Source organism: Teleopsis dalmanni, chromosome X (genome assembly GCF_002237135.1).
Source record: "Teleopsis dalmanni isolate 2A chromosome X, ASM223713v2, whole genome shotgun sequence".
In the NCBI taxonomy this organism is placed as follows: domain Eukaryota; kingdom Metazoa; phylum Arthropoda; class Insecta; order Diptera; family Diopsidae; genus Teleopsis; species Teleopsis dalmanni.
The window spans coordinates 98,339,444-98,350,398 of record NC_051848.1 but is presented as its reverse complement, the minus strand read 5'-3'; the positions used below and the strand labels follow the sequence as shown (position 1 = coordinate 98,350,398).

At 31.7% G+C, this 10,955-nt stretch overlaps 1 protein-coding gene and 1 long non-coding RNA gene across 4 annotated transcripts; both read right to left on the bottom strand.

The window, feature by feature from the left end:
• Window positions 1-1,954: 1,954 nt before the first annotated feature.
• Window positions 1,955-3,341, bottom strand: LOC119687674. The gene is made up of 2 exons (XM_038102084.1): window positions 2,101-3,341; window positions 1,955-2,045 (listed from the first exon to the last, which is right to left on the bottom strand). The coding sequence occupies exons 1-2, from the start codon at window positions 3,271-3,273 to the stop codon at window positions 2,037-2,039; spliced, it is 1,182 nt and encodes a 393-aa protein (XP_037958012.1). The 5' UTR covers window positions 3,274-3,341; the 3' UTR covers window positions 1,955-2,036.
• Window positions 3,342-6,043: 2,702 nt separating this feature from the next.
• On the bottom strand, window positions 6,044-8,209 carry LOC119687680. Of its 3 annotated transcripts, none has more exons than XR_005253216.1 (7): window positions 8,035-8,209; window positions 7,653-7,978; window positions 7,473-7,610; window positions 7,337-7,395; window positions 6,973-7,276; window positions 6,449-6,900; window positions 6,044-6,380 (listed from the first exon to the last, which is right to left on the bottom strand). It is a non-coding gene; the product is annotated as an uncharacterized LOC119687680 (long non-coding RNA). The 3 variants fall into 3 exon arrangements; XR_005253217.1 differs by having other exon boundaries at window positions 6,449-6,706; XR_005253218.1 differs by having other exon boundaries at window positions 7,473-7,591.
• Window positions 8,210-10,955: the final 2,746 nt, after the last annotated feature.

The following is a 10,955-nucleotide window of genomic DNA, read 5'->3' as shown; positions in this document are numbered from 1 at the left end:
TACATGACCCATTTCATCATGATATTTGTGTAATACGTTTGATTCCATTATTTCAGGGACACAGAATAATAGGTTGTTGTTATTATTTTTTCTATAAACTATACCATTACGCATTTCATATGTTTTACTTTCTGCCTTTTCCAACTGCACCTTAAGAGCTTTTAACTTACTGTCCCTGTTCTGACATACTACTAAATCCTGTTCGAACGAATTTCCCTCTACTACTAATATATTTGTGCTTCTACTTAGCGCATCTACGTGTTGCATGTTCTTTCCTGACCTATGTTGTACCTCATAGTCATAATTCTGTAATTCCAATGCCCATCTGGCTATTCTTGGATTCAACTCTTTTTTTTGAAGTGTGAGTGTTAACGAATTGCAATCTGTAACTATCTTGAACTTTCGTCCCGTTAAGTACACCCGAAATCTTTCTAACGCATAAATTATGGCTAGTGTTTCTAGCTCAAAGCTATGGTATTTTGACTCCGTATCTGTAGTTCTCTTGGAGAAAAAGAATACTGGATGCCATTTGTCATCTTTTTTTTTCTGCATTAATACAGCTCCAAACCCAATACTACTCGCGTCAGTATGTAACTCTGTCTTATCATTCGGATCAAATAAGGCAAGGATCGGTGATTCTACTAATTTTCCTTTCAGTGTTTCAAATGATGCTAACTCCTCGCTACCCATACTAAACCGTTTTTCTTTTCTGGTAAGATCATACAAAGGTTTGGCTATCATTGAAAAATTTTTTATAAATCTACGAAAATAAGAACATAACCCTAGAAAACTTTGTAGCTCGTGAGCATTTTTTGGCAACGGAAAATTTTTAACAGCCACCAACCCTTCGTCATCTGCTTGTATGCCTTCACCGGTTATCCTATACCCTAAATATTTAACGCTTCTGTATAAAAATTCACATTTGTCTAGTCTTAACTCCAAATTATTTTTTACTAGTCTCTTAAAGACTTCCTCTAAAGTGGCTAAATGTTCTTCTACACTTTCTGTTGCGATCATAATGTCGTCAAGATATATTATCACTTTATTGTTTTTAATCATATCAGCAAAAATTTTGTTTACAAATCTTTGAAACGTCGAAGGCGCGTTTTTCAAACCAAACGGCATTCTTAAAAATTCGTATTTACCTAACGGTGTAACAAAAGCTGTGTATTTAACAGCTTCTTTATCCATATACACATGAAAAAACCCATTTTTCAAATCCAATTTCGTAAACCATTTTTTGTTACCTAACTTGTCCAATAAATCATCTATCAAGGGCATTGGATAATTATCTTTTAATGTTACTTTGTTTAATGTACGATAATCGACACACATTCTTAATTCGCCTGTCTTTTTCTTCACTAACACAATTGGTGAAGAAAATTCTGACTCACTTTCCTTAATAATACCTTTGGACGTATAGTCATCTAACATTTTTTGTAACTCATCTTTTTCTGTATATGCAAGTCTTCTTGGGGAGTAATTAAATGGTTTAACATTATCTAAACTGATCTTCATTTCACACTTTATCTCGGGTTCTTTTGGACGCACTGGTGTCAGATAACATTTAGTAAATAACTCTTCTAACGACACTTTTGTTTTAAATGACACTTCTGGACCAATATTACATTTTTCTTTATGTTCATCATTTATATCGATTGCTAAAATACTTTCTTCAAAAGTTTTTGCATCGTCACAATTACTGTCATCACTTAATTTTATATTTTTTTGATATTTAAATCTACTGTTTTCTTTTGGCTGATCTTTACAACAATTTTTCCATATTATCTTTGCATTGCTTTTTCTTAAAAAATCTCTACCTAAGACTGCTTGGCTGCCCATAGAATCATCAGCAACTACATAAAATTTAATCATTACATTTTTTTTATTCAAAAATATCAAACAACTTATTTCTCCAACTATTTTTAATTTACTTTTATTAAGGCCAAAATATTCTACATTCGAAATTTCATTTAACTTTACCGCTTCCGGTACACAACATTTTTTCAAAAAACTAATTGGGCTGCCAGAGTCTATTAGGCATTCTAGAAATAAGGATACTTTATATAAGCCTATAATTGACATACGAAAATACCTTACATAATTATTTTGTTGTTCGTTGGCGTTGAATTTTTTACTGGGACAGACTGCAACCCGGTGTTCCAAACTACCGCATCCATAGCAAGCTCCGAATGGACGTTTCGGTTGACGACACTCAGCGGCAACATGCCCAGTATTACTGCAGTTAAAACATCTTAAGCCTTGCTTTACACGCCTTTCATTCGTCGACACTGTCCTAGCAGTATTTTGATTAACATCGCCAAACGCTGCTACCAATTTTTCTTTTGATTTGAACTGCTGCATTTTTGCAAGCATACGCAGTTGTGGATCACGTATTCCATCAACAATGTATTCAACTAACTCTTCTTCCGACATATTTATCAGTAATGATAAAACAATTTTATCGTTGTAATAATCAACAAATTTTTCATCATCGGACCACAAACGTGTTTCAAATTTGCGACGCAATTGAACAATACTCTCTTTTGAGCCAAATACGGAAATCATTTGTTCGATCAATATTTTACTGCTTTGTGTAAGAACATTTGGTGTAGAGTGGAGCCAATTTTGTACTCTACCTTTTGCTTTCGTTATAATAAGTGTTCGAACTACATTGTCTTCTAATTCGTAAGCTTTTTCTAACGCTTCAAGTTGCGTAACCCAAACATTAAAATTGTTACCATCGCATTCCGGTAAAAATTCTTTTAATATTATGAGCGGTACTTCTTTTCTTTGTACTGAATGTTTACATTCGCTTAAACTCGAAGTGTTTAATTGTAATTGAGTCATTTTCTTTGTCAATTCATTCTCTTTTTTAAACAGATCACGCTCTTTCTTAAGCAACTCAATTTCTTTTTGCATGAGTTGCATTTTTTTTATTTCTTCTTCTCTAATAGTAGTTTCTCTTTGCATTTTTGCTTCCTCTGTTTCTTTGTTATTCACTTCCTCCCTTACAATTTGATTTCGCTCGTTACTCACAATTTCACAATTTTGTACAACAGACTGCTCAACTGCTTCATCACATTCTGGCGTCACTGTTTTTTTTATGCTCATCGGCGCACACTCACTGCGAATATGCTGTGGCACTTTTGTTAAACGCGCAATCAACTGCGTTTTGTTTCCACTTACTTGCAACTTCAATTTTGTCAGCCAATTTTTTAGCTCCTCCACCGTTAGATCATCAAAACATAAAACGTCAGCTATGCCATCCATTCTTCACAGTTTTATATAAAAATTTTATATATATATATTTTATTACACACGGGCTTTAAAAAAAAATTTTTTTTTTTTTTTACTTGATCCCACTTCTGAATTTTAGTAGAAACAACCAACATCTACTTTGTTCGACGGTCGTCACGCAACTGTCTCTTTTATTATTCTTTCTCTTAATTCTACCTTAGTTTACATGTGTATGCTTAATTCTATCTTATGACTACAATACTTATATACTATCATACATCTACAATACTTATACTACTACAGTATATATGAATGAACTTAGCTGATTAGTACTCTTTAATAGAAGTTAGTATACATTGCCAACTAAGCACACCGATACCTACTTTTATCGGCATGCTTGAGACATATTCATTTCATAGGTCTATCGGTCTATCCAATTATTTAACTGAGTAACCTTGCGTTCGAGGTCAAGTCACATTTTTAACAGTATATGTATGAAATACTTTCTTCACGAGAAATTAAATACCATATGTACTTTCTGCTCATAATTTATTAAAAAATATATTGAAAAAGATTCCATTAGACTCTTGTAATTCTGTAATGTTTATGTAAAATTACATGACTATAACTATTACATTTTATATGTCTGTTTGCTTCGATGACATTTTAGTGAAAACAAGATGCAGAGTTCGACATCGCTCATTCTATTCTATTCGGGTAATTCACTGATTCATTCATTCACTAAGATCTTCGAGATGGTTACTTCCGCGTTAGTTCTTCAAAGTAAGTTGTGAATTGATGGTTAATTATTGCTATATTAATATAAGTAAAAATTGGTATTTAAAGATCAGTTAAAGACGGAATCGTAGATGTGTGAAATAAAAATATGAATATATTCTAAATACATTTTGTTCATTTATAAAAATTAATCAATTCATTTTTAGAACCTTCTCCAAATACTTACTACTATTAACACTAATAAATGATAACACTAATATACTTTTAATATCAAAACATAATTAGTTAAATTATAATTCTAATTATCTGGTGTACATCGACTACATTGAGTTTTATTGATTCAGGGCATTCTCCTAAGTGAGATTTCATTTAAATAAATGACTGTCTCATGCCTACTTTACTTAAAATACGATTTTATGTTAGACAAAATTTATCCGATTAAGATAATAAGAATTATTTAAAACATATGCACAAAAATAGACGAAATTCATAGCAACTTATTGGTAGCTACAAAATATTAGATAATACTAATACTTTATACAGTAACAGTACAGTTTACATTAAATTAGTGGATCTAGGAGAGGTCTCAACATAAACAATTTACTTCTTCTTCATATGGAATATGCTAAAAAAGAAATTGAAAGGAAATATTAATAAGTACTATCTCTGCAAAGAATATCCTCAAAACGGAATGCGATGTGTTTGTAGAAGCTATAAGCTCAATTGTCTTATTTGCACTCTCGTTATTTATAAGATAACTTATCAGAGATATGAAGATGTCCATAATATTATCCGCTGAGAGGTAAACATTATAAGTACTTATATAACTAACCTTATAATAATTGTATTCATGAGAAAAAGAAATGAGATCGTTCAATGGATATAATGTTGATTAAGTTCAATTTCATGCAGAAAGTTTCCATGAAGACAGAAGATAGCTAATCTAGTCCTATTTGCACTAACTATGCAACATAGTTATAACACAGCATAAATTAAGTATATTTTATGAAGAAATTAAGAACGACTATAATCTGAGACTACTGCGAAGATGAGGTACCTATTTTTGAAAGCAGCGCTCTAGCTTGGTTTGCAACCACACTTTCTGACAATTATACGGTAGAATTTGATATATGACAGACACTATGATAATGGAAATTTTTAAATTGACTGAGTTTTGTCAATAATTAAGAGAGAGAAATAAGACTACTTCTATTTAGAACCTAAACACAATGGTAACGTTTTAGGAAATTAAAGACTGTGCATTGGTTATGAAGTGATATAAAAAATGTGAGTAATGTGAGCAATTTTTGTTAGTACTTTAAGAATCATTGGATCTCTTATTGTTTTCATTTTTTTTTAATGTAATAAATTAGATGTGGTGATAACTGAGACTTTGGTTTATTCATAATTTCAATTTTTTCATGCTTCTATTATCCAGTAAGGGGAGCTCATTAAATAAGATTTCTTCCTTTCGGATATCACTTATATATGAAGCTTATTTATTAATGTCTAAATAAAATTCGTCTGACATTGATCAATCTGCTATCGGGACCTCTTATCTAGTCTTATTGTATTTATAACCACACAATTGTATTCATTACCGATATAAAAAAATTTTTAAAAAAAAACTCCACATCGGTTTCATGTTATTTAGAAAAATTATTTTGACTCTCCAATAAAGGCTTGTAGTACGAGTAATCTAATAACATCCAGAAATACTTAAAATATTTATTATTTCTGAAATCTTGTTGTAACATATTGACTATTTAACTACCCCAATTTTCGTTTGTGATTGCAAAGACCTATTTCACACTTCTGGATTCCATCAAATAAAGTTTATGGTTCTGTATCCACACAATTAATGAAAAATGAACCAGGCTCGATAATAATTACGGTACCAAATATTTTTATTTAAAAAATATATTTCTTTTGTTGCTTAAAACTAATTTAATTGTAATATAAAATTGGTTATAAGGATTATAATGACGTTGAATGTTAAGGTCCTTTCCTCATTTTTTAACATATGAAGATTGTTGAAAATACTGGGCTTACGGTTTTTGTCACTATTCCAATTTTCATACATATTATAAGTTTCTCTTCAATGCCTTGGACTATACTGGGCTATAGCACTAGCAAATAGAAAACACCCACCCACACTAAGAAAATCTGATATTGTGTACGACCATATGGTACATTTCTGTGATTGGAAACCCGGTTAATTCATTTTGTGAACTCTAAGACGTTGAGTTGTTTACTGGCACCGTCGAATTTCATAAAATGTTGTTTTAAACTTTCTTTGTGACACATGTCTGGACTTCTGCCTAATAACTTTGTCTTGCCATTATACGCAGGTCAAACATTTCTAGTATATTTCTAAGAACAGCAGCAATCCCAACTTTATCCTTAAAGTAGAAGTAAATGTTATTACATTCCTGATCTCTAAGTATATTTGAATATATTAAATGTGTACTTTTTCCTGATAGTGTCCAGAACAATCTCTCTTGGAGATTAGGTTGTTTAAATATACCTTATGTATTCTTTAATTTAAGTAATTTGATACATTTTAAGTTGGAAACGGTGGATTACTTTCACTACTTAAAGGCATACTACATTCCATAAACGAAATGGAAAAAATTAATTGATTTCGATTTTTTGAATTCTGCACCCAATCAGCCATTGGGCAACTCATCAGTTCTGCACTTGATTGTGTCGACATTTCCCGAAAGAGCTACATTTAAATTAAAATTTGAAATTAATTTAATTTTAAGTCACATTTAATTTCTTATGAGTATAATTAATTTTTAGATTGCTTCAGGACTACACATATTTCGTAGAGTGTGTGAAAAAGTAAGTGAACGCTCTCCGAAAGGATTTTATTATAGATTCTTCTCGATATATGGTCTATTTACTTGAGTGAGTTGTCTACAGTTGTGTTAAATTTGATTGAATTCTTGATGAATATATAATATCTGTGATAATTTTTGTGTTACTTACCAGTATCAGAACCATTTCATCGAGAAGATTTTGCAAGTCTTAAAAATTGGTATGTTGCTTATAATTATATACTCCAACCTCGTGACTTTTTGTAATATCATTTCCAGGTCGATTTTGCTTGCAGCATCTGATTTGATAGTGAGACGACTTTCTCTTTTCTGTCCCCAAATCAATTAAAACAATTTATATATCAAATTTTTATAGTTGGGTCTTCAAACACTTTTCTAATTTTAATTTTAATAAGATATGGTAATTGAGCATAAAGAATTTCTCTCCATGTTGCTGTCTAGAGGTTAAACTCGCACTTGAAAAATATATCAATGATGATTTTAACTGAATAGGTGAGATCACAATTATACTATACCTGTGCTGTATATCTGTATACCTGTTTGTGTTTGGTTTGTATTTACCATATTTCCTAAGCTATAGATAGGAACAATTATAAAAATAAGTTGTAAGATTAGTAAACGCCCCCATCGACTTTTGAAAACTTTGCTTACTGGATTTTTCCATGCTTATAGAGAATTTTAGCCTTCTCCGAATCCACCTCTAAATTATTTTTATTGCTAATCGTATTAGTGTGTGTTACATTTCAAAAGATTTTCATGATCTGTGATTTCTGTTTTATACGTTGAAGGCTTTAAATATAACCCTTTTGCAAAAAAAAGAAAATGACTTACCTTGTAGAAATGTGCACTTATCTTTCTTTTTAGTAATTGTGTAGCATTTATTGCAATCTTACATGATTCAATTGGAGGCGAGCAAGTGTTTAAGGCTTCACAGTAGCAGTTTCTTCCAGACTCAGAAACTCTACCGGGTTGTAGGCTGTGTCATGTGTCTTTTATTTGTGCTTGTATGGTTGTGATGTTCTGCTTAAGTGGTTCGTAGCTCACCCTTCCACAAAATACCACTTAAAAACTTGTGGATCTTATTTCTATAGTTCTTACCATTTTTTTCAAAACCGAACCTTTTTCTTTTTCCTTTTTTTGCGATTTTCTTCCATTTCCTGTGAAATTAAAATTGTAAGCAAATAAGTTTTATATCTTTATTATCTTAAATTACAGCTTCACGTAAGATCTCCAACCCTGTTCGACCTCGGGAGCTTTTAATGGAAGTAAATTCAGCTCTAAATATTTTTCTTGTTATAGTTTTGACTTTATGAACCTTATGGGACTTACGTTTCCTTACAACACGCATTTTTTTTTAATGAACTAAAAATTTTGACCTTACTTTTGACAAAAATAATATAACTGAAATCTATAGTTTTTTATTTAACATTTAATTTTTCAATTAAACTAAGCTAACTTATAAATTTTTTTTTTAAAATCTAAAATACTGTTATGAGGGTTTTGAGAATTTTAATAGCAAAATGAAAACATGTGTTTAAAGTACTATAGAGTCTACTAATTAGACACATACCTTTTAACATAGTATTGTGTAGTTTTTCAGGGTTTAATAAACAATTGTGACAAGACCTCCACGTCAAAATAATTTAAGAACGCTAGTAATTGTCTTGACAATTAAAATAAATATTCACACATGAAAAGATTACTATAGAAATACTTTTCACGTTCATATAATATTGTGCAAGCATATAACATAGTATTTATTTCTAGTTATATGTCTGAACTATTTAGGCATTGAAGTGCAGACTACTATGACATGCTACAACAATTGACAAGCAAGGACAGTATAGTACTCCATTGAATGCCTGGTCACATTGGAATCAAATGGATTGTGTCAACGATCAATAACACGCAGTCTTATATGAACTAAATCAGTTATTCAATTCTGTGGATCAGATCCTTATTGAGTCTCATTAGCAACTCTCTAATGTGAAACTGAAATGAGTTAACATTGGTGTGACACTCCAAATAATCAGCAAATTAAAGACCTGATTTGTCTCCACTTCTCGTAGTAAGATGTTCCTTCCCGCAAAAAGAGAGCTTAGTCTATTCCTAGGTTATCTGATGAGTTGGAATGGCAAACGTTAATATTTTAATAAGATGGCCCTCTCTTGAAACACAGATTATCGACTGTGCTGGAAAGCAGATACAACATTTAGGCTCAGTCTTTATGACATATAGTACTGTCTTTTATAAAAGCCAAGAACAAAACACATGGAAGAAAATTCTCATCATCGTCGGCATTATGATATCATGATATCTTAAACAAGTGCAATTTTTCTTTTCATTCAAAAGACTGAGAGTCAAAAGACTTCTGTTTATAACAGTTGGTTTGTGTTCTGTTGGGAACCTGTACCTTATCAATTTTTGTTTTCTAAATCCAGGTTTAAACGATTGAAGTGTTACCAACTGCACACAGGTGTATCTGTCAAACTGATATTGTCTACTACGTGAAACTGATACGAATGACAGCTTTTTATATTGTTTACTACCAGCCACAAGCATTTGCGTCTAAGTATTATAGAACAAAAGTAGACGAAATGGAACTCAAACGTAGTTTAATTGCGTTATATTTAGCTGGAAAATCTATGTGAACCACGAACCATTCGAACCAAAAAATCATGTTCAACACTTCATTTCGTTCACACAATGAGAAGGGCTAAAAAATATACCAGTATGAATGCGTTGAATAAATTCATTGTTCAGGAATGGGCTAGAATACCGAAAGATCACCTCAAGTCACTTTAAGTTAGGGTAAAGGTAGGGTAAATGGATAAATAAAAAATTATTTCATACAGAAAAGATATGGTCTTCATTCGCAGTATGGGCTATGGCGACTATGTCATTGTTTCAATATTAATAAAATTGTTAAAAGATACACCGATTATATCAACGCTGCAATTCAACCACACTTCTTTTAGATACATGCAATCTTCCGAGAAAACATCATTCTTCCCTATTATAAACTGCAGAACATATACACCAGCTCATAAGTTGAAACGTGCTAGTTGAGTTTGTTTGCGTACCTGAAAAAACTTCATTATAGAAAGAAACGCCCTATAGCGAGGTTAAAATATATATGCACTTTTTAAATGCATATCTCTAGCCTGTCCGTCATCATATCCAATCGGTTGCTTTGCATTTCATTTCCGAGAAAATTGGTCGCCATTACATTGGTAGACATTGTAACGACACACTTTCTGTCGCTGATGATGCTGAGGTATACTCAGCCGTCGTCCAGGGGTCGTTGCAATAGAATTTTTATTTTGGAAGTCAAAGACAATGTGATGTAGTAATTCAATTATTTATTTAGGAGAATTTAAAATAAAATAAGGTTTTACAATCTAATTAATTATAATATAATGCTGGTTTGCTAATTTGATGATTACGATTATGTGGAATAATTGTGCTTCGATGATTGTTCCGATTGTTGTTTCCACGTGCCTGAAATGTTGCTGTCAGACGACACTACTTGTGCTAATCTTGGTGTTTTGTCAGAAGACGTCGTTATCTAAAGATTAGAAGTGTTATGCTGGGTTACAGCCTTGGTTAGCATTAATGTTAGGACGTATTACTACCCTAACTCAAACCTACAGAAAATTCTACTAGTCAAGATGTATCATGACTACCTTGGCTTGATTTACATATAAGACTACATATACAATCTACTTGTCAAGACGTATATACTACCTTAACACTATAGTTCTACTGACTTGTTTCGCAAAGACGTATTACTACCTTTGAGAGTTTCCCAACAAGTGCCCTTGCTTGTACAATGCGCGTTTATTTATACTCAAATGACCGAAGCTTTTCCTGTAGCGCATCGGTACATTTGCCGTTGGTATTTTTGATACTTGTTGTCTTTTGCTGCTGTTGTTCGCCTGGGTGTAATTTCTGTGCTTTGTGTTTTCGTGTGTTCTTAAATTCGCCGTGCTTTGTATTTAGTTCAACCAAAGCTTTCACGCTTTGACATTTCTTGTTTGTTTACAAACGTGTTTATGCCGGTGTTTGTGATTTATTATTTATTAATAAATTTATTTATTTATAAATATTTATTATTATTAAATATTTATATTA

What these genes read in the sequence shown, in the direction of transcription:
- LOC119687674 (XM_038102084.1), bottom strand. Translation starts at nt 3,273, where the DNA reads ATGGATGGCATAGCTGACGTTTTATGTTTTGATGATCTAACGGTGGAG.